Genomic DNA, 24098 nt, shown 5'->3' with positions numbered 1-24098 from the left:
AAGCAGGAGTGTAAAACTCGATCGTGTCGTGGGCCAGATCATGATCTATTGTGATGTTTTTGTCTTTGAGAGCTGGGGTGGGCATGGCCTGTGTGAGCCATATCTGGCCCACAGGCCACCAGTTTGACAGCCCTGAAATGAAATGTTAATACCACTTTATAATGCCTTGATAAGGCATTATAAAGAATACTGCATCCAGTTTTGGTCACCACAATGTAAAAAAGAAGTTGAGACTCTAGAAACAGTATCGAGAAAAGCAACGAAGATGATTAGGGGCAGTGGTGGGATTCTTTTTTTTACTATTGATTCTGTGAGTGTGGCTTGAGGTCATGTGAGTGGGTGGGTGGTGATGTGAGTGGGTGGGCGGTCATGTGAGTGGGTGGGCGTGGCCAACTCAATGTCACTCCCACCCAGTCACATGACACACACACCCCAGCCACACCTACCCAGGTTTTGTGGCTCCCAGTGTTTTCTGTGGGAAATGGGTCATGTGACTGGGCATGGCCAACTTGATTGTTCTCACCGTTAGAAAATTTCTCTGTAATCCAACTCACAATAAAGTAGCACTGTTCCAATATTTAGAATAGAATAACAGAGTTGAAAAGTACCTTGGAGGTCTTCTAGTCCACCCCCTGCTTAGGCAGGAAACCCTACACCACTTCAGAAAAATGATTATCCAATCTCTTCTTTAAAACTTCCAGTGTTGGAGCATTTACAACTTCTGGAGGCAAGTTGTTCCACTGATTAATTGTTCTGTCAGGAAATTTAAGGGGCTCCTACAAAATGAGGGAGTCAATCTATTTTCCAGAGCACCAAAAGGCCCAACAAGAAACAATGGATGGAAACTAACCAAAGAGAGAAGCAACCTAGGACCAAGGAGAAATTTCCTAAGGGTGAGACCAATCAACCAATGGAATAGTTTGCCTTCAGAAATTGTGGATCTCCATCACTAGAGGCTTTCAAAAAGAGTGAGGGAAGTACACCCCAAAAGGACAGTGCCAAGAACTACTAAAACAATGCAGAAAACTTAAAACAACCATTCCCCCTTTAAAAAAAAGTCTGAAATGCTATAGGGGGTTGGACTAGAAGACCTCCAAGGTACCTTTCAATTTCTGCTATTCCTTTCCATTTCATTCTAACACTATTTTGAAAAAGATCTTTCTCCTTCTGTCCTGGCCATGTTTTACAGAAGCACAACTGAGAAGGTTTAACAAACTGCATCACTGTTTGGTTTGGTGGTAGCAGTGCTGTTGATAGAAGATCCATACAGAGAGTGGTAAGGACAGCTGAGTAGATTATAGGAAGCTGGCTTCCTGTTAGTCAGGATACTGCTTGGTGGAAATTGGAAATTGGTGTATAACCAAGGTGCAGATCCACATTTGCTTGGCTCATCATCAGTGCAGGTCACCGGCCTCTTTCTAACATGCCATCTTCTTCCCTTCCTAGCCCTTTGCAGATTTAGCCTTACCTGTGTTTTCTAAATACAGTTCAAAACTATTTATTTCCCCAAGCAAAGCAGTCTCCAGAGCATATGGTTTCTGGCACTTCATTCTATTCTAGTACCAAGGCCCCTCCGCTCTAATGACTGGTCACTGCCCTAGGCAGCCATTTCAACTTGAATTGCAGAACTGAATATGTTCTCCACCTTTTTTCTATAATCTTCAGTTGATCCATCAGTGGCCCATTCAGTGAATGAACTATCCTCACCAGTGGTGGGTTGCCAATTTTTTTTACTACTGGTTTAGATGTGCGCAACGCTTCTGCACATGAGCAGAAGCATCCAGGGGGGGTGGAGCCTTCCGCCACCACTACCACCAGTTCACTCAATCCAGGCTGAACCAGGAGCAACCTACTTCTGATCCTTACCTCTCAAAGTTCATGTTCCATTCAACCCATCCACCATTTTGGCTTCTGTCCAGGCTTCCTTACTTTTCTATCATCTGCCCACAGGATTTCACCCAGATCTCTATCAGAGGCAAGCAGCTTAGGCTGCAAGGCAGAATTACCCAAGTGGTCTAGATTTGTTGATTAGAGATGGGTAATTTCATTACCTTGTTTACACAAAAGCAACTGAACCTCTAATTAAACATGCAAAAAAGTACAATGTGAAAACTATATTGATCTTTGAATGTTATAATGAAAATTGAATGCTACATTTTTAACTTTGCCTTTTCATGCAATAGCTGTGTTGCAAACTGTCTATTTTATTTTATACAAAACAGTGTGTTGACTCCAGCTATAGGTACTATTGAAGTGAAAACAGAAAGCAAGCTTCATTTTCATACACCTATTTCTTTAAATCCCCCTGAATATTATTCCAACTCCACAGTTTCATTTAAAAATAAAAGACTGACCTGGGATAACCTCTGTAGGTAGTTCAGTTGGCACTGGTGTTGTGAAAATTCCTGCAACAATCCGTTTTTCTATTACTGGGAGCTCAGTAAAATCTCTCACAATAAATGCAGTTTGGGGATTGCTGGTGATCCTTTGCAATTCCGCACTGTCTATTTGTCTTGTTCCAACTCCCAGAGTAATAATCCCAGAGTTCTGCACCAGAATAGATGGCCTGCTGATATCATCCTGGGATTTCCCTCCAAGCAAGAGAATTAATTTCTGGGGGACTCCATCTTCTCGCCTACTTCCTGCTGATCTGATAAAGAGAGTCTTCATGACATGGTCCAGAGCTTTCCCAACATTCCGGGGAGAACCACCTTTGTGCCTTAAGCGTCGTATGGCTTGTAGCACACTCTCTTTGGTTGGGTAGGCTTTTAAGTCGAACTCGGGAAACACTTCATTGCTAAACTGGACAACAGCAATTCTCACTCTGCTTGGTTGGATATCTAGTTTCTGGACAATCCGGAAAATGAAATCACGAATGTGAGCAAGTCCATCTGGTCTGACATCATCAGAGCTATCGACAAGGAAGACAATGTCCACTGCTTCACCGTCAATGACTACAATAAGGAGTGGGGAGAATGGGAAAACAGAATAAGACCAGCTTTTTTCTCACAGAAAGGAGTTCATGTTTAATATATAGCTTCAACCCCTGGCTAGCTCCTGTCTCAGTGAAGAGAATCTAGGGTAGCAGCAGTCGAGAATTTAAAGTCCTGTCAGTTGAGAGGTAAACCTGGTCCAAAAGGTCCAGTGGTCAAATGGTTTATCTTCATCTCGTTTTTTTTTATTTAATCAAAAACACCTCTTACAATTCTGTTTGGTGCTTTGGATCCCTGAAAATGTGGCAACCCTGGTTCCCAAGTGAGATGGTGGTCATGCTGATCCCAATACAGAAATAAAACTTGGCTTGGGCCTAGAGAAATATTACAGCTCTGTCTTGCCAAATGCCAAGAATGATGCACCTCTATGCTAGTCACTGCAACAAGGAAGCAGGAAAGATAGGTAGATGATGGGGCAATGTTCTATGCAGACAATCCTACAAATCACCTTACCTGGAGGGCGACTTGTATCAGTAATGATTTTCCGTATCTGCTGGGTAGTTAATGTTGTAATATGGGTTAACATTTTCTGTTCCAGACTAGGTAGATCTTGGTAAGTTGATACTTGAAATGCATAATCAGGACTAAGTGCTATTTTGGCCATTTCCTCAGGATCCACATTCTTTCCAATAGGAAGGGGAGCCACACCAATCTCTTTGATCTGGTGTACCGGGTTCTCTGTATCATCATGAGGTCGGTGGGAATAAAGAAGGATTAAAAACTGAGGTGCTCCTTCCTCTATGCGGCTCCCAGAAGGTCTTGTAAAGATATTCTTTGACACATATTCTAGGGCAGAACCAAGGTTCACTTGCCTCCCACCTCTGGGATTAAATCTTCTCACTGCAGCTAGCACCTCCTCCTTGGTAGAATATGCATTCAGCAAAAATTCAACTCTGGGATTATCACTGAATTGAATTACAGCTACTCGAGTAGCATCTGAACCCACATTCATATTGTTTACAAGCCGTTCGATAAATTCACGAATTGAAGGGAATTCAGACAGTGCAAACTGAGAGCCATCAATAAGGAAAACGACGTCTTTCTTTGTATCTGCTATACAACAAAAAAATGATATTAGATTACAGTCAAAATTATACTAGCAAATAAATTCAACATGGTTAAAGGAATTAATTAGCTAATATTAACAGCCACACAGTACAAAATATTATTAAAAGGCTATAGAAAATTTACTATGAAAATTTGATTGGAAATAATGTTTCTGATTAAATTGATAAATGATGTTTATAATTTTTACTTACTTTTTTCTATTGCCTATTTCTTCCATAAAATTCTCAAAATACGTAAAGGATACCCATATATACTCTTTGCTTTACTAACTATGCAATTGTTGAATCATGTAATGTATTTTTATTAGAACTGAATGTATGTAAGACTTTTCCAGAGCATTTGTATCATAGAAACAAAAATATTGATTGAATAAAATATTAACAAAAATCAATGTGATGGCTTGAATCTTACACTTCTGGAAATTCTAGTCTATATTAGCAGAATAATTGTTTGTGGTGATATGCAACTCCAGTTAGCCTAGAATCCCTCTGAAATGGAATACCACATAGTATCAGCTATTCTACTGCTATATGCAGGAGACTATCATATTCAATATATAGAAGACTATCATCATTATAAAGGATATTTGCCTATTTTTCTATGTCAATATGCATGGGAAGTCAGTTCACTAGTAAAGTTATATGCATCATTTTTGTATCTATAAATGCATTCAAGCATGACCTACTCCCTGTACAAAAAAATATTTAGAAAAGAAAAAGAAACGTGACCTAGGAATGTAACCTATAATTATTTAGTCACTCCAATGATTTGATTATGCAGTGGTTATTTAACATTTTCTGCCCCATTTGTAAGCAGGGAAATAGTGGGGAAACTATTGAAAAGAGCCAAGGTGGCGCAGTGGTTAAATGCAGCACTGCAGGCTACTGCTAGATCAGCAGTTCAGCGGTTCAAATCTCACCGGCTCAGGGTTGACTCAGCCTTCCATCCTTCCGAGGTGGGTAAAATGAGGACCCAGATTGTTGGGGGCAATATGCTGACTCTCTGTAAACCGCTTAGAGAGGGCTGAAAGCCCTATGAAGCGGTATATAAGTCTACTGCTATTGCTATATATTCAGTAAATTTCTCCAGGAACAGAAGAGGTTATCCAATATATAATGGGGTTCATTGATGGCAATTGAAGCGGTAAAATTGTTTCCTTGTTTTCTTCCTCCCTCCCTTCAATACTATTCTTTCATTGTGTCCCACTGCATCTGGAAGAACAGCAATTTTAGTGGACACCTGGATGCCAGTTATCATTTTTTTTATAATGACCAGAACTATTATCCTTTCTGGGCATTATGGGGAAAAATAGTGATTATATATATATATTTTTAAAGGAAAATTCTTTACTGGGCTTATTTATGGAAATGAGAGGTGGGGGATTGAGAAAAATAAAACCTCAAGAAATGTTCATAAGGATATGGCTTTTGGCTTTACTAATTATATGGTTCTAGAAATGTGATTGTGTCATTCAGAATTCTGAAGCGAGCAGGCTGTTGAAATAATGCTTTTTGAAAAGCAAGCAGCAATTAATTTTGGGCAGCCCATGTTCATTATTTGCTTTGCTTATTTTAACAATTTGCAGTTTATTATACTGCAAATTACAGTATAATAATTTTAAAAATTCCCCTGAACCAAGTGATGGAAAAAAATCAGCTCAGAGACCAATGCTTCTATTTCTGCCCTGGTCAGTTGGATGAGTCTGAAATGAGTTGCTATAAGGTATTCAGTCCACTAATACCAGAAACAAGAAGAGCAATTTCAGAAACAAAAGAATTTGTCTGCAGCTCAGTGACATCTGCATTTTCAACGCCAATACTAAAAGGATCATCTTCAGAGCCAAGGAAGCTTTTTTTGACATCATCTCTTGTTTTTTTAGCTGACAGCAAAATGAGGAACTATGGGACACCTTCAGATATCCTGCTTCCAGATGGGCTCAGGAACACATCCCTAACAAGTTAATTAAGGGCTGTCCCTGTGTTAAGAGAAGAGCCCATAGGATCTCTGGATGACCTTGATCATCTCAATCTTGTCACAGAGTAGTCATCTGAAAGGAACTCCAGGCTGATAGTATTAATGTGCTGGGCCACAGCAACCTGGACTTTATCAGGGTCAATATCCAAACTATCAGCAATTCTTTGTACAAAGGTATTAAATTCTGTGGAATTACTTCTGCAGCCATCTGAATCCTCTATCAGAAATACATCATTCTTCTTCTGAATTTCAGATTCACAGATTCAGAAGGAAAAAATGAGATTCATCTTCACATCAATCATTTCTTAGAATGTGTTCATTTTTATCTTTTGGTGGATTAACTTTGCTTGTTCTACTAACACAGTTAAACAAAACTGGGAAAACAATGAATGAAAAGGCATCATAAAGGAACAATGACATGAAACCCAAAGATGTTCATTTCAGAATTTGCTGATAGGCCAGATGGAGAATATGAGACCTAGTAGTTTCTCAGATGAATCTTCTGCTATTGAACTTGAAGAAATTATTTGACTTGAAATAACATTGTGTCCTTCAAAATACAACTGATTTTTGATATTTTCAAATTTTCTTTTCTCAGCTCTCTACATTGCGTAGTCATTTCCCAATGACTCTGCTCTGGATTGTTGCTTTCCTGATGTCATCTGCAGCAGGATCACAAAGAAGGTAGAGCTGGTACATTTCTACCCCGAAATATTTCCTAAGGAATGTTGCTTTTCCATTACTAGGGTCAGAATAAAGCAGCTTATTTACAAAGAGTCCATGGGAGAGTTGGTAATGAGATTTCCTTCCCCCAAATGATTTCGTATTTCCACAGCCCTGACAAATTAACACTAGATACAAGTTTCAGGGCTGAAAATTCTTTAATTTCTGAGATTCCTAGAGTCACTGAAATCTTTACTCGCATTGGTTTTCTTTTCTTGCACTTATTGACAACTAGGGTTTTTATGTGATATTGTGAAGCCCTGATTGAATCTTCTGTTATTATTTTGAGATGACATTATTAGAAGTTTCATGGGTGATGCATTTCTGTAGCAAAAGATATCCCTGGAAATTTCCCAGAATAAAATTCCTAAAAGGAGAATTAGCTAGCTTTTCCCATTTCAAGTTTATTGACCATGAAAATTGGTCCTGAACTTTGTTCTAAATTTGGGTTCACCCCACAATGGTTTGTCAGTTTTCAGCCGAGGAATATGTTTGCAATTTTGCCAAAGTATATTGGTTTCAGAATTATATCTGATTACCTATGTGTCACCTTTTGACTGGTTTTAGTAGGCTGTAGAAAATCAGATCTTTCAAATCACTGAACGTATGTTTGATTGCAGTAGGGTAACACTCCAATCAATCAATCAATCAGTCTGAATATTTAAAAAATAATGAACATCAAGTGATAAATAAAAATAAAGAAATGTACCTTGAGGTTTAAGTTGTATGGTTTTCAACAGATTGACTATTTCATGTTGTATGTCTCCAAGTCGAGAAATGGTATCAACCTTTAGAATGAACTGAGGGGCATAAACTATTCTTTCTAATTCAACTGGATCCGAGGTCTTGGTTTGGATAACAAAAGTAATCACACCAGTTTGTTTCAGGGTATCAGCACTTTCATCCACAGTATCATCTGATCTCCCAGCCACAAGAAGAACCAGGAATTGTGGCACGCCTTTTTCAATCCTGCTCCCAGCATCTCTTACAAAGATGTATTTTACAGCATAATCTAGTGCAGCTCCAATGTTCAGTAGCCTTCCTCCTTTCATCTTCATCTTTTTCACTTTCTGAAGGATTTCTATCTTGGATGGGATGTCAAAGTTGAACTCCACATTTACATTGTCACTAAATTGTGCTAGAGCTATTTGTACAGCATCTGGCCCCACATTCAGGTCAGAAATAATTTGGGCCACAAACTCTCGAACAACAGGAAACTGGCCAGCCATGTTCATTGAGCCATCAATTAAAAATAAAATATCAATCTTGTTTTCTGGAATGAAGTGAGGTAAAGATATTCAGTATGTATCATTTTATTACAGAATTTCTATATATATATATATATGTGTGACAAGAAATCCAAATCACATTTGATTAGTAAGAAATATAATTTGACTCAGGTGATCGCTTTGGCATCTTTGATTACATCTTTGGTACAAGCTTCCACAATTGAAGAAAAAATGACATGGCATCAGAGGAAACTGTGGAATCATAGAGTGATTTACAACTTTGAAGGAAATGAACTCTTGGCTCCTTAAATGGATTATGCATATTACATTTCTAGTGGGACTCATTATATGTATGACAGCACATCACTCTACCACCTCTCCAATGCTTAAATTTTTCCTTGACTAGTAGACTGTTTGCTTTTTTATCAAGGAGGCTATAATATAAAAGTTGGGATCTTTATCACTTTAAGGAATAAGGTTCTTCTTACAGTATTATATTAATAAGAAAAAGAAATGCCTATTCCATATAAATATATTTTGTTGTCCTTAAAAAAAGATATATGCTGCTTTCCTTGTTGGCATCTGGTCATTATCTATATTTTCCCAATGTATTTTTAAGGAATAATGCTTCCATATACCAGTGTTTCTAAGAACTGATTCATATATGCATATAATTCCCTTGACAGTAAAATCAATAAGTAAGTTTGCATTTGAAAATGAGGCATCACCACTTTACTATACTGAGCAATAATATTCATTCTGCAAAGTTTTTCTTCTGCAAAAACATAATTGTTTTCAGCTCTTTTACAGACAGTTGAAGGGAATAATATTTCATATTGGGAAAAGGGACCATATTTTTAAGGATGTGATATGAAATCTCTTGTTCTTTCACTCTCCTAATATTTAAAGCTCCCTGAAAGCACTTGCACCATTCAGGACTCTTCTCATAAAGCTTCCACTTCAGAATATTTCTTTAATTTGTATGTCCACATATAAATGCAGAAGGGCTGAGTGGCAAGAAGTCTCCATGGAAAGAGACCTGCAAGCAATGATCTTCTTAAGATTTTGGTAAGAAATTAAGATTATTGGCATTCCTATATTTATAATTTAAGCTCCTCCTGTCAGTTGCTCAAAAGGCTTGAATCTAAGATGGCTTAAGAAAAAACCTTCTGGACTAAGACATTTTGGTAATGGCATGTGAGATATTCAGTCTGGACAACAGGCTGTTGTGTTCTCCCACTGGACAATTCCCCTGCTGCTGGGCCTTTCTGCTTCTCTCTGTTAGGAAAGAGTTGCCAATCACTCTCTTTCTTGGGGGGTGTATGCATATAATAACAATAATAAAAATTATATGATGCTGGACCAGTGGGTGGTGTTTTTCAATTTCCTGGACCACGGTTGAGAATCAGGGACTGGCCCAAAGTTATTTATTGTGCCATCTGTGCCTAAAAGGTAGAGCAGACCCTCGCTGTCCCACTCCTGACCCAGCACCATACCATGGCACTGACTCCAGTTATTAATATAAGATATAAAATGTCAGATATAATAAGATACAATTAGGTAAAGAGAAAGGTTCCCCTTGGACATATGTGCTAGTCATTCCCAACTCTAGGGGGGTGGTACTCATCTCCGTTTCAAAGCCAAAGAGCCAGCGCTGTCCGAGGACATCTCCATGGTCATGTGGCTGGCATGACTAAACCCCGAAGGCTCACAGAACACTGTTACGTTCTCACCAAAAGGGGGTTCCTAATTTTCTACTTGTATTTTTACATGCGTTCGAACTGCGAGGTTGGCAGAAGCTGGGACAAGTAACGAGAGCTCACTCCGTTACCCAGCACTAGGGATTTGAACCACCAAACTGCTGAACCTTTTTGGTCGACAAGCTCGGTGTCTTAGTCACTGAGCCATCACATCCCTTTGAAGATATAATTAACAGTTCATAAAATTAGTATCACTCAAAACATATCTGTATGATAAAAGTCAATGTAATATGAAAAAATCAAATTACCTGTTGATATGATTGTAATGTCTTCCACATCTCCACTAACATATGTTGTTAGTGGACTAATCATTTCCTGTGGTAAAGCTGGCAGAGAGCTGAATTCATCCTTAAAATATACTATTTGTGGATTAAATGCAATCTGCTGAAGTTCTGCTAGTTTGGCATTCCTAACCCCAACACAAAAGGTGAGCACTTTAGCACGAGCTAAGGCATTGGCAGCATCTTGGAAGGCATCAGCAGATGGCCCTGCCGCAAGGAAGACTAGCACCTGAGGGACATTCGAATCTTTCCTGCTCCCACCTGCTTCAATGAAGTGATTGGAGCGCACAAAATCTAGTGCAGCTCCTGAATTCAGAATTGACCCCCCTTGCAGTCTCAACTGCCTCAGACGAGAAAGGACATCTTCCTTGGTTAGGAAGGAGTTTAAAAAGAATTCTGTTTTGGGGTTCTCACTAAATTGTACTAGGCCGATTCGTACATCATCAATTCCAACATCAAGGGAATTAACTAGGTTCACAAGAAAGTCACGGACATATGCGAAGTTGTTAATTCCAACGTTGGCTGATCCATCCAAAAGAAAGACGATATCTCTTTTGGTTACAACTGCAGTAGAGCACAGAAAATAACATGAGACTTCATAGAAAAACATACCAGTATTGGTCATGTGTGCATTTGCAACTGTGGTACACACATGTATACCTCATTCAAGAGACAACAAGACTGGACAGGACAGGACAGGACAGGACAAGACAAGACAGCCATGAAGAGAAGGAAAGAAGAACCAAGAGGAGTATCAAGAGCCATCCACCGCACAATTAATCAAAACATACCAACTACATTTTAAAATGTGATATTTCTCAGATTTCCATTTGCAAATAATGACTGCTAACTGCATGTGTGCATGTGGAACTGTGTAAAGATTATTTGATATTAAGATTCTATCCCCTGAATTCAGTGGAGAATATAAGTGGGCTAGAAAATTTTCCAAAGACTCTAATCATCTGGTCAAATAAGGTCAATTGGAAAATCTTCACCTGTAGGTTTAATTCAGTTTGGTTAAAGGTGGTTAAAACATCAGGCTACAAATTGGGGGACCTTGAGTTCTAGTTCTGCCTTAGGCACAAAGTCAGCTGGGTGACTTTGGCCCAATCACTTTCTCTCAGCTCTAAGAAGGAGGCAATGGCAAACCAGTTCTGAAAAATTTTGCCAGGAAAACTGCAGGGACTTACCCAGGCAGCCTCTGAAAATCAGACATGATTGGGAAAAAAAATATGTAAGTTGGTAACATGAATTTTTCAGGATTGAGTGCTCTGCTTTGACCACTTAATGTTCAAAGGGCTAAATTTCCTGCCATGAACTGGGCCTATTTCTACCCCTTTACCAGTTGAAAACTTGAATTTTATCTATAAATTTTTAGATCACAAGTGAGCCTATAACCATGTTACTAGGCATGGACCATGCCATAGAAAGTCAACAAATACAATTTGCAATTAATCCAATTTTAACAGATGAGTTTTAGATGGGATTAGATAACCATAACACATTGGATCATCATTTCAGAATTGTAACTTACCTAACAGTTGCATACTCCCATGCAATTTCCCTGACCTTCACCACAACTCTGTCACAGCCTTCTGCATCCCTGTGCACTCCCATGCACCTTCCCCAACCCACACCAGACCCCTTGACTCGTACATCTTGCACACACCTATGCATTCTCCCTGAGTCATATGGTACACTTTACATGCTATTGTGCAGTCCCGCCCCCCCCCTCAATCTGCATGGCAACTTTCACACAATCCCATGCACCATCCTAATCTGTGTGGTACCTCTTGCACATCTCTGCATACTCCAACACACCACCCTCAACGGTGAGGAATGCAATGCACACTTTGGATCAAGAAGGATGTGGGGAATATGCAAGAGATTTTGAGCAGGTTGCAGAGGGTGCATGGGGTGCATGGGGATGCACAGTGTGCAAAAGAGGTGCCATGCAGGTTAGGGAGGGCACAGGATTTGGATGTAGCATGGGTTGGGGAGGGCATTTGGGAGTTGAGTACAGTATTGGTCAGGAAGAGTATATAGGAGTACATCAGAGATGATGTGCAGTTCAAGGAGACCATGTGGTGGTGCAATGCAAATCAGGAAGGATGCACAGCAGTGTGTGAAAAGTGTCAAATGAGTTGGGAATGGTGCATGGGGATGAGGTGGTTGTGGGAAAGGAGCTATATGAATCAGGGGTCAGTGCATGGGTGTATTCAAGAAGGGTGCACAGGGCCAGTGTAGTATGAGTGCAGATTAGGAGGTTGCACAGCTGGGGGAGACTTATCCAAGAAATTTATGATCTTCCCTGCCAGTCTCTTGACTGCCAGTACTCCCTACCAGCTTCCCACAAGCAAATATTTTCTTTGCAATCATGATCAAGTGCTGGCTTCTCCAGTGACTTTTGAGAAACTGGCAGGGAGAGTTTGAAATGATGATCACATGATGACATCTGGCAGTGCAGTATCTAAAACCTTTCCAAATTTCCTTCCTAAGGGAGTAATGGGTGCTGACATTCTTAATTTAGCCTTTTTGAAGTATCTTGGTTGAAAGAATTGTTGTCCAGTGATGCATCATTTTGTCAAATTGATGGTTACAGACAGATATGAGAGATAGCAATATATAGATACAGAGAATTCCATGTTCTTCAATCAAAACTCTAGGAACGTCTGCATAAATGGAGATCTTGTTTAGAAACGTTTGGAATGTAATATTTACAAATGCTAACAAAGGAAAAAGTAAAAGTAAAATATTTTGCTGCCTATTGTCAAATGATCTGCCTTAGTATACCTATTGGTGCCCTATAAAGCCCCAGCCACACTGTTCAACATTTTTTTCAAATCCACTGAAGATGCTTGAAAAATTGGTGGTGTGGGATGGGGCAATTGGTTTCCATGCAAAATTGGATTAATCTAATTACATACATGAACATTTCTTTAAAAGGAGGAATATACATCCATATTACATATTTACAAAAAAGAAAAAGGAGAGGAAGAAATGTATCTTCACAAATAAAGCAACATTTAAGAGCATTTTTAATTTCAATTCTAAAATAAAAATGTCATCAGTGATTTGTACCATGCAGGAAAATATTAGTAAGAAATGCACATTTTGAAAAAGGTTTAAGTTGCAGATTTTACTATATTCTAATTTAAGGGTAATTGACATCTGGAAAGTTAGCAAATTAATGATGATGTACTGTAACTTCAAAATGGTTATGAACATTCAACATTATTGGGGAGGCCATTTAGAAAACTAACATTTTGTAGTTATAATGAATGTTTTCATCTTCCTTTTGAACTGTATGATAAAATTAGAGTGAACAGTTACATTACCAGATGGATAGATGATGGAGAAGAAAGTAGATTGACCATCTCAGGGATTAAAATATCCTTCCTTCAATTCTTAAAATAAATTAGATTGCCAAATTTTTAATGAACTGATTATTATCTAATTCTAACTTTGATGGGAGAGAAAAAGTATTTCTATTATTTTGAAGGAGGATATACAAGTCTTTAGAAAAAATAATGACACTGCATTTCTGTACTAATATCTTATGGCTATTAATTAAGAGCTAACAGTTCTAAATGAACTAAGTAATCACTGAATAATTAAATAGTATGGAAACTGAATAAGGGATACCTGATTCCAGCTAGCTCAATTTAGCAGAAACATCACGGTGATCAAATTAATAAATGGAGAATGCTAATGACTTTGAACCTGCCATTTCTACATGTAAGGCAGAAGAAATATATGGGAAAATATATCTAACAATGTTTTCAAATATTAGTTACAGAGTATGCAATATTTTCTATACCAACTTTTAGTTATCAAAATTATATAGTTAAATATGAACAATAAAAATCTATCCATAAATAACTTCAAGCAATGAATAGACTCTATAGGCAGTTCTTGTTTAACGACTGCATTGTATAGTAACTGTTCCAAGTTAGAATAGTGATGAAAAAGCAACTTAATAACCAATCCTCTCATTTATGACTTTCACAGGTTAGTATTACAAAGGAAAACTGAACTAAAATAAGTACAGTTGCAATTTCACTTAGTGACGATTTTGCAATGACCAAGTTGCTATCCCCAATTGTGTCACTAAAAAGGGCTACCTGTAGGTACCAGATAGTGACAGGAATCAAACAGCAATATAAATAAACAAAAAAAAAACCAAATATTCATACATATATAAGTTCCTTTTTTAAAAAAAAACGTGCTAAAAAAATGAACAGAAATTACCTTCTGTTGATGGTATTTCCGGAATTTTTATAGTAAAGTCTTGTTTTACAAAAGCCACAACAACAGGAATGAAGGGTGCTAGTGCAGCTGTGCGGAATTCTGGGGGGGTTAAAACCCTGTAGCCAATTTGTTCGAGTTCACTTTGATCAGCATTTCGGGCTCCCACAGCAAGAACCACGATGCCATTCCTTTCAATTTCTTGTTTTGATTGGAGAACATCATCCCTGGACACACCCCCAGTGATCAGAATCAACATGGGAAGGACACCTTCATCAATCCTGGCCCCAGCGGCATTGGTGAAGAAGTTGTTTTTAACAAACAGCAATGCTGAGCCAGTGTTAAGTGTGGCACCACCCATTGGTTTTATTTTCCTAACAGTGGTGACAATATCTTTTTTCGTCTGGAAGCTATTAAAATAAAATTCTGGTTTTACAGTATCTGCATATTGTGCCACTGCAACTTGAATGAGATCTGGTCCAATTTCCAGTTTGTTGATGATTTTGGCCACGAAATCACGAATTGCATTAAAGGGGGCAGGTCCCAATGCAGTAGAACCATCTATCAGGAAGACTATGTCTCTCTTATGGACTTCAACAACTGTAAGCAACAATATATAAGCAGTCAGTGTGTTTACTCATTGAAGAACATGAATAAATTATGAATCAGTGCAAGCATTATTAGATAAACATTCCTATTTGTTGTGCAAGACATTTACTTTAATTGTTGAGTTACAGTATATTCAATCTAAGTTTATATTTATGATTTTTTTTTTGCACTTCAGTATTTCTGCTTAAAATTCATGGGTAATATTCATGCAACTACATTTTTCTGGCTTTACAGTAGAATAACATCAAAGCCTATAAAAATCCATCTCCCCTCCCACTTCCATGCATGTAAAGACCAAGAGAAGGTAACTAAACAACTTTATAACAGCAAAACATACCTAGGTCCAAAACCTGCAGGAAACTAAAATCAGTAAGTGAACAACTTTATGAATGAGCACACAATTCCAAGAATACGTTAAAGGGATTTGATACTACCTTGATGATATTCCCATTAAAAATAAATTAAATTAATCTATCACCTTGAAATGACATGGTAATGGCTCTCATATGGAACTGTGAAGAAAGCTTTATTATTGCAAAATCATGTACTTCTATACAAACTGTCCCAATGAGTTTCCACGGGAATCCTTTTGCCCAGTCTTCCACAGACACACTTAACTTCAACAATAGTTTCCACTTTTCCTCAAATATGGAACAACATGCTGTGGTAGGTTAATCTGATTCATCACCCTTCTTCCCTGTTACACTTTAGGATGGGGCTGAAAATATTGGAGCAGGGGGTTAAATAGTTTTAATTGTCATAGTTAATTTTACTGTAGATAGACATTTGTATGCTACCTTAAGCCAGAAGATAGGTTGTCAGCATGTGAATGGATGGATGGATGGATGGATGGATGGATGGATGAATGAATGAATGAATGAATGATGAATTCAGCACTGAGAGGAAGCAAACTAATTACCCATTGGTATCAATAAGAAATAAATAATATACATATGTGTTTCAGACTATACATATCTAGCCCCAATAGAATAATTCAGCAAATTATTAAGGAGGGTGTTGAGATAGTAGTAGCAAGTCAACTACAGAGTATCCTAGATGAAGCAGATCATTTGAATCCTCTTCAGTCCAAAAATGGTGATGTGGAAGATGATTCAAACATGATTCTGACGCAGATGTGAAATTCACATCAATCACTTTTAGTGCCAAACGATGTATTACTCTGGGCTGTAAAAGAACTAATAAAAAGATTCAACTATCAACTCCTGAGATGATAGGTAGGGTAACTACTGCACTTGAAAGAAAGATAACATGCATCTTTCTTGTTTTCATATATATTCTTTCATTTCATCAGCATAGAAACTAGGGAAACGCTCAAGAACTGTTTTTTTCACAATCTTAAGAGCAGATTTAATTTTAGAGCTGGAATACTACCATAAAATATTGCATACAGTTCACAGTGATTGAAAAGTCATTTAATTATTAAACATTATCATTGAATATAATAAATGTCTGTAGTTTTAGAACTTTTCTCTTTTGGTTCCTTCCTGGGGCTGCATATAAGTGTGACCACCTGGACTGCCAGTACAATGCCTCCTGAGAGATCCTCCCTGTATGGATTTCAGAGTGGGGTCCTAAATAAATAGCACTTGGCCTTCAACCATCTTTTGAGGAAGTATCCTACTACAAAGTACCATAGATGAAGCAGATTATCTGGACCCTATCCAGTCATTTTCAAACTTGGTTACGGGACAGAGACAGAATTGATTTCATACATAATCCATTGTAAATTATACTAAATCATAAATACAAGATAATTCTATTATTCTAATCCAGACTTCCAGGGGGAACGCCTTAACATTTTCAAAGACCACCCAGGTAACCTGGAGGTTGGAAAGCAAGAAGATGTAGCTTTTTCCACCCTACTTGCCTTTTCAACACACCCACCCCACTTTGTTCCTAGAATTATTTAAAGTTTGAAACAGGGTTGGAAACAATGCAATCTTGGGGTTCTAGAATGAAATAAATATTCTATTGCAATTTAAAATATGCTCACTCTATATCTGATCTGCCATGGAACAGTAGAATCTGAAAGATAAAAGCAACTTGTAGAATGAAACTCTTAGTAATCATTCCTGTCACTGAGATTCCAGATTGAAAAATGGTACCCATCAGTGTCCTGGTGATAGGTCAAATAACCTGCTATTTTTTAGTCTGGAATCTCTATTTCATAAATCTATCTCTCTATTTTTCCAAGTTGCATGTTGCAGTTCTGGAGATAATGAAAATGAGATCCAATTAAAGTCCTGTTCCCAACTGCTATTTCTTAGTGCATTTTTTAAATGGCAAAGTACATAAGTAAGTACTACTTTGGTGGAAAGATAACAGCATATGTGCCTTGGTGTATAGTCATGGAAGTATGGTATCTATGTTTATGCAGTTACACATAAGCATCTACCCTCAATCCCATCATTCTCAATCCTCAGTCTACCATCAAACAAATAACATTCGATATAAGAGCAAAAATAACTAAATTGAAGATAATAGTTCATTGAAAAATACATACCTTCTGTAAGAATGGTTGGGGCATCTAACAAAATGAGCCTTTGGGCCACTCCAACAATGTTTGGCAGTAAGAGTTCTTGAAGTTCGCCAAGGTTACGTGTATCCAGGGCAGTAAATACGAAGCTTGGATCAGTAGCAATTTGCTGAAGCTCTGCATTGTCAGCATTTTGGACCCCAATGCAAAATGAGAATATACTAGCTTGCTTCATGGCTAAAACTCCTTCTCTTATGTCATCACTAGACTCAATGTTACTTATGAGCACTAAAATCTGTGGCACACCTTCCTCTATTCTGCTGCCTCCTGAGTGGGTGAAGTGGTTTTGCATGACAAAATCAAGAGCGTCTCCAATATTAGCTTCCTCGCCACCAAGAATGCTAAGGGCCTTCACTGCCTGTAGAATATCAACTTTTTGGGTGTAGCTGTTCAAGGGGAATACAGTCCTGGGTTCATCACTAAACATAACCACCCCAACGCGTATGAGCTCAGCTCCAACTGAGAGTCTTTCAATTAAATTTGCAATGAAATCACGAATGGCTGAGAAAGTGACAGCGCCGTTCTTTGATCCATCAATAAGGAAAATAATGTCAGCAGATTCTTGTGCTTGAAAAAAAGAGAAATGCAACAGGTGAAAGCATTAAACCAAGTGAATCCATGCAAGTTGAATAGTTTTCGACATGTTTCTTTGAAAAATAGCAAGAAACACGATTATGGAGGGGAAAAATATGTGGTGACCAAAGTCAATGAAACTTGCCTGCCAGTTCTGCATTCTGATTGAATATGAATGTCTTCGGAAAAATTGCACCAAGGACAGTTTTCATATTGTATGTTCTTGCAAATTACTATATTTTGCAATCACAGATGGGCCACTCTCATATTAAAATAGAATGAGGTTCTAAAACAACTTCATTAAATGTGAACTTTGCATATGGAGGGAGAAGGGTTTTTTCTATAGACAATACATTCTTATGCCACATTTCAGTTATATGTAGTCCAGGGTTTACTTCCTATACCCATAAGATGTGGCAAAATATAAATGGAAAACGTTTCCATTTTGAGATTCAACATGAATCAGAAATAAGAAACAGTTTAATTTGGAATTCTCTATATATTTACTTCAAAGAATCGTAAATCAGAGAAAAATACATGGAATTGCATGGCAAATGAAGCAATCATGTATTTGTTTTCAAAATACAAATTGAGTCAAGTGGCTAATGATAATAAATGCAATGGAATAATAATAAAATTATGGGAGTTAAGAAAAATATTCTTAAAGGTCAGAAAATATTTTAAAGGTGTATTGTGTTAAAAATACTTCATTCAAAACCCAAATGTTTGTGTGTATATATACTTTCTGTATCTAAGGATTATTAGATTATTCTATTATATTTGCATATTTTCTACTTATAATCTACATAAAACCAAAGTGCAAAAGAAATTAAGCATATATAAGTATCCTTGCATATGTCATTTATGGTAATTAATGTTAACATTACAACAAAAATGTACTTCTGATTTAATTGTTCACATATTACCACTGGATATTCAATCAAGTAATGCAGAATCATGTTAAAGCGGTAAATCCAGTCATAACAATTATCCAACCACATATGCTATGCCTGTTTCTGGATCCACAATAGTGAACCTAATAATTGCATGGGGAATGTATTTTTCAACTGAGAAGATGGATTTTTGACATGATCATGATCATGTGGGTTATCTATTTTGAGTCTCTTATAATTGAGTAGAATTTTTAGAGTTATATCCAATCATTCTAATCTATAATAATATAATATTTCTGCTTGCTGATGGAATAAATATACCATAGTGCTGAATCCTCTGCCTTGCACAAGTCTGTGCAACCATCACTCAGGAAGAGCAATGAAAAACCTAGTTGTATTTATGGAAGGATATATGTGGAACAGTTCTAGTAGCCCAAACTTTCTCATTTACCATCATCTAATCCTGGGTTAACTACTTTCAGACCTTTCAATCAAAATAATATATTATATATAATATTATATCTATTATATGTATATAATAGTATATATACTTTCAGATCTTTCAATCAAAAGGGACAGCCTTTTAACTTTAAAATATACCTCGTTAAGAGCCAGTCCGAATATACAGTGACTCTCATTTTTTCTAAACCTATTAACTAGTAAAAGTATAGCTGAAAGAGCAGCCACATCTCATCCCTTTCTGAGTACTGTTTGTGATGAAGATTTCTTGGAAACTCAGAAAGTTTGAAAAACATTCAAATTGGACTAACTTTTAAAAAATGTTTATATCTTTTTTTAAAAAAAATTATAGACTTTCTGTTAAATACTGCAAATCACAACGAAACAGGAAGACAGTATATATAATAGTTGGATAATTTGTCACTGCTGAAGAATCTTTTTACCAAAGAATACAATGAAAAGTTGAAGTATTGATGAAAAGCAGATTAAAGCATGCTTTTTAGAGTTTCAGAACAGCAAAGAACTGATGTCTTGAAAAGGAAGCAGTAACTAAGGTAGTGTGTAATATATACCAAGGCAATTTCAACGTTAAAGTTTCCAATTACACAGAGCATATTGTTGAAGAGTAAACACTTGCAGTTACTAAAATAGTGAACATCTCTTTCACTGTGCATTTGAAAATGATTGCTTGTAGTATTTTATATGGGGGCATTGTTAAATTCATAATGTGTCATTTTAACTCATGCAAAAAAGATTAATTAATTAGCCAATCTGTTAAATTTTTGAAATTATTGTTAGAGAAAGGAATTCTTCACATTAATGTTGGGTACAAGTAACCAGCATCATATCTGAATATGTGTAGAAAGAAACATCCATTTTTAGTACAATCATTTGCAGTTATTATATTTTTACCCAATACAAAATTATCACCTTAAGCATTGATACAAAGCTCTGTCTGCAGAGTAGTATGTATGCTTGTGAAGTCTTGATAAGTTATTGCCTCAAGGCTCAAGCGTCTTCTGTTAATAAACTAGGAAGTCCTGCTCAGCATCCTATGAAGCTCCCAGAACCCTAATTCATTGAGGGGAGAGATCAACTGCCATAGGGATGAAAGTAGCTATCAGGAAAGTAATTGCAGGAAAGGGAAGTTTCCATTCATCCAATAATAAGTCTTTTGCATCTTGATTCTTATAATTCTCTAAGGATACTCAAAGTGATGCATCTTCCATTCAACCCATCATTTTTGCAATGTGGTTTTTTTTTACACTGAAATCTAGTTCAATGGACATTCTGTTTTAAAAGTGAGAAATTTTTTCCCTGCAGGTAAAATTAGTACAGATTTCTCAGATAGGCTTTTTTAAAGTTATACTTAAATATAGATAGCATGATGAGTAGCATATAATTCTGGGCATGGCTAGTCTAGTGAAGAGAAGGACCAGGGGAGATAGCAGTATTCCAATATTTAAGGGGCTGCCACAGAGAGGAAGGGGTCAAGCTATTTTCCAAGGCACCTGAAGGCCAAACAAGGAATAATCGATGGAAACTGATCAAGGAGAGATTCAATCTAGAAATAAGGAGGAATTTTCTGACAGTGAGAACAATCAACCAATGGAACAGCTTGCCTTCGAAAGTTGTGGGAGCTTCAGCATGGGGAGCTTTAAGAAGAGATTGGACTACCATTTGTCAGAAATGGTATAAGACAGGGACGTGCAGTCAGGGGAGGCAGGGGAGGCAGAGCCTCACCACTGTCATCATGAAAAGAAAAGAAAATGTAAAAGGAAAAAGGCAAGAGCTGACGTCAGGCTGAGCTAGTTGCTGCCAGAATCACCATGGATGACTCTGCTTAGTGCTTAACTGCTTAAAAAAGCCTCTAAAAAAGCACCCTCTACAGAGGTCGCAGGAGAACGACGTGCCTCATCTAGTCTGGTGTTTTATGATCACTCAAGCAGAGTTAAGCAAGGGTTAAAAGCTGAAAAATTCCTGACGTAGATGAGGCATGTCTTCTCCTGCCTCCTCCTGTAGAGGGTACTTTTTAAGAGGCTTTTTTAAACAGTTAAGCACTAAGCAGAGTCATCCATGGTGACTCTGGCAGCAACTAGCTCAGCCTGACCTCAGCTCTTGCCTTTTTCCTTTTACATTTTTTTTTCTTTTCATGATGGCAGGCAAGAGCAGAGTTGAAATCCTCTCTGAAACAGCTGGAAAAGATACGTGTGGGTGGGAGGGAGGGGGAGGAATTCAAACTTCATCCTCCTTGTGCAACTTTGTGTGTGTGTGTGTGTGTGTTTGAGGGGGGGAGGGAGCATATTGAGACAGTTCTTTAGTTTATGCACTATGTAACACTCTAATACTTTGCCTTTGGATCTTCTGAAATTTTAATTATCCTATCATAAGCAAAAATAATGTTTTCAGTAGAATGAATTTCCACTTCTACTTACACCTGCCAGCCAAAATGTTGCTAGTGGTTTTGCTAACCTGGGCTGAGGAGGAAAACCTAAATTTTCTGAATCCTGGTGCAACTTTGTGTTTGTGTGTGTGTGTGTGCGCGCGCGCGTTTGAGAGAGGGAGGAGGTAGAGAGAGAGGTAGAAAGGAGGGGAAGGGAGAAGAAAAAGAAAGAAGGAAACATTTAGCAAAGGAGAAAAACGAATGCTGTTGCTTTAAATCGGAACTGAGCATGCCTGGCTGTGGAATTCTGGGACTTGAAGTCCACAAGTCTAAAAAAATTGCTGCTTCACCAGCCATAAACCTCACCGCACGTCACTGGTATAAGATCTCCTGATTGGGGGGGGGGGTTGGACTAGATGACCTACAAGGTCCCTTCAATCTCTGTTAATCTGTTAAATCTAATAAATAAAAAAATGATAAAATGAAATAGCTTAGCAGAGAAGAGTACTTCCTGATTTCCTCTAGGACTCTCATTATTTGCCCTATTCATTAAAACATTTGGTTGTGAATCATGCAGAAAAGTAATTGAGCCAAAGAGAATAAAAAATAATAAAACACCGCAAATATTATAAAGCTTTTGGGTTTTGTTTTGTTTTTTACAACATTATTTCTTTCACACATTTCGATGTATAAAAACAAAGGTCTAAGGATGCAAGCTTGCAGAATAATCATTGATAAATTTAAATCACTAAGATTTCCTACTCTATTTCATCATTTTTACTAATTACTGTAAATAAAACAGTTTTTATTCCAGTCAGATTATTTCCTCGCCTCTTCCCCTGCTTAATGTAAAGGTGGGATTTACAGGAGATTTCCTTTTTAATTCTGCTATCCAACTGGGAGTCAATGACTTCTGGTTCCCTTTCTTTTCTGTCCATTTGTGTGTCCAGGAGGACAAACATAATTAGAAAGCTGGGGAGAGGCACAACCTGAGGAGAGGCACAACCTGAGGAGACTGGCAGGGAAATTACATGTAATGGCAGAAAAACATTATATGGGGAGGGAGACCCAAAAAACCCACCCTTTGTTTTGAACCCTTTGACTATACATCTTAGGGCTTTTCCAAGCAAACTCTTACAACTAAGGAGAGGCTAAAAATCCCACAATTAATACATTGCAAAACACTATGGAAAACATTCTCTTCTAGCTACCAGTAACAGTAGTCAGATAAACACAGATTTCTTACTCTTTGTACCTCCTATATCATTTTGTAAAATCTTAAAATTCTGTGTAAGTGCTATAATTGAATAATTTTATTTGTTTGTATATTACACACTCCCTGGCAGGAACATCCAAGCATCCAAGCATGGAATAACTCATGCAGTACTTTTAAAAAACCTGACAGTAATGGAAATATTTGCAACAATATTCTGTTCAAAATCTTTCCCCTTATCATTTTGCTTGCATTCTTTCTCTACACTGCATGCTATTTTAGTATTAGCCACACATCATACAGATAGAAAATATTAGTATAGCACTGGAAGTAAAGTTAGTTATTGTTACCTTGAAATGCCCTTGTGCTACATACCAAAATGCTTAAAATTATGGAAAAGTAGCAAATAATTCCCTCAGACACAAATATTGCAACGGCAGAGCAGATAGTGTTACCTGTGATGTCTTTAATCCCTCCTTCTACTCCAGCCATTTCTGGAGCCATGGATGAGCGAATGCTGGCAACTAAGTCGCCTACAATGCCGTGGAGAGCAGTAAAGTTCTCTAGGTTGAATAGGTGCATATCAAGGGGTTCACTTGCTATTTCCTTTAATTCCCCTTCCACTGCATCCTGTACTCCAATGGCAAACATGTTTACCTCAGCAGTTTTAAGTATAGATGATGGTAGAGCCACATCATCTTGGGATCGTCCATCCGTTAACACTATAATAACCTGGGGAATGCCATCGCTTGCTCTGCTTCCAGCAGCTTTAGTTAGATGGTTCCGAATTAGGAACTCTAATCCTTTTCCGGTCTTGGTTCCTCCCCCCATGTAAGGCATGTGTGAAATATGGAAGAGGACATCTTGCAAAGTATGATAGGTGTTTAACTGGAATTCTGAATGAGGGTTTCCGCTGAACTGGACCAGACCAAACCGAAAATCATTTCCAACCACATCTAATTGTTTTACAACATCATACAGAAACTCCCGAACAAGTTGGAAATCTTCGTTTCCAATGCTCCAAGAGGAATCCACTAGAAATATTATATCAGCAGCAGCACCAATTTTGACATCTTTAAAAAAACACATTGATTTATGATTTTCCAGAGGTCATGGTGGGGAGGAAGATCTTGTC

The 24098-nt window shown here is 37.6% G+C and overlaps 1 protein-coding gene across 4 annotated transcripts in view; it reads right to left on the bottom strand.

The window, feature by feature from the left end:
* Positions 1–24098, bottom strand: part of COL6A3 (collagen type VI alpha 3 chain) — a 136795-nt gene that overhangs the window by 75032 nt on the left and 37665 nt on the right. For 2 of the 4 annotated variants that reach the window (XM_032212903.1, XM_032212900.1), the window contains exons 3-9: positions 23419–24036; positions 17410–18009; positions 14280–14876; positions 9996–10592; positions 7468–8031; positions 3447–4046; positions 2355–2954 (exon numbers count right to left, since the gene is read on the bottom strand). In XM_032212903.1, the coding sequence (XP_032068794.1) occupies positions 2355–2954; positions 3447–4046; positions 7468–8031; positions 9996–10592; positions 14280–14876; positions 17410–18009; positions 23419–24036 (4176 nt within the window). The remainder of the gene's footprint in view (positions 1–2354; positions 2955–3446; positions 4047–7467; positions 8032–9995; positions 10593–14279; positions 14877–17409; positions 18010–23418; positions 24037–24098) is intronic. The other 2 variants (XM_032212901.1, XM_032212902.1) reach the window with 2 other exon arrangements.

This window comes from Thamnophis elegans, chromosome 3 (genome assembly GCF_009769535.1).
Source record: "Thamnophis elegans isolate rThaEle1 chromosome 3, rThaEle1.pri, whole genome shotgun sequence".
Lineage (NCBI taxonomy): Eukaryota > Metazoa > Chordata > Lepidosauria > Squamata > Colubridae > Thamnophis > Thamnophis elegans.
The sequence above is the reverse complement of the archived record's forward strand: the minus strand, read 5'-3'. Positions and strand labels throughout refer to the sequence as shown.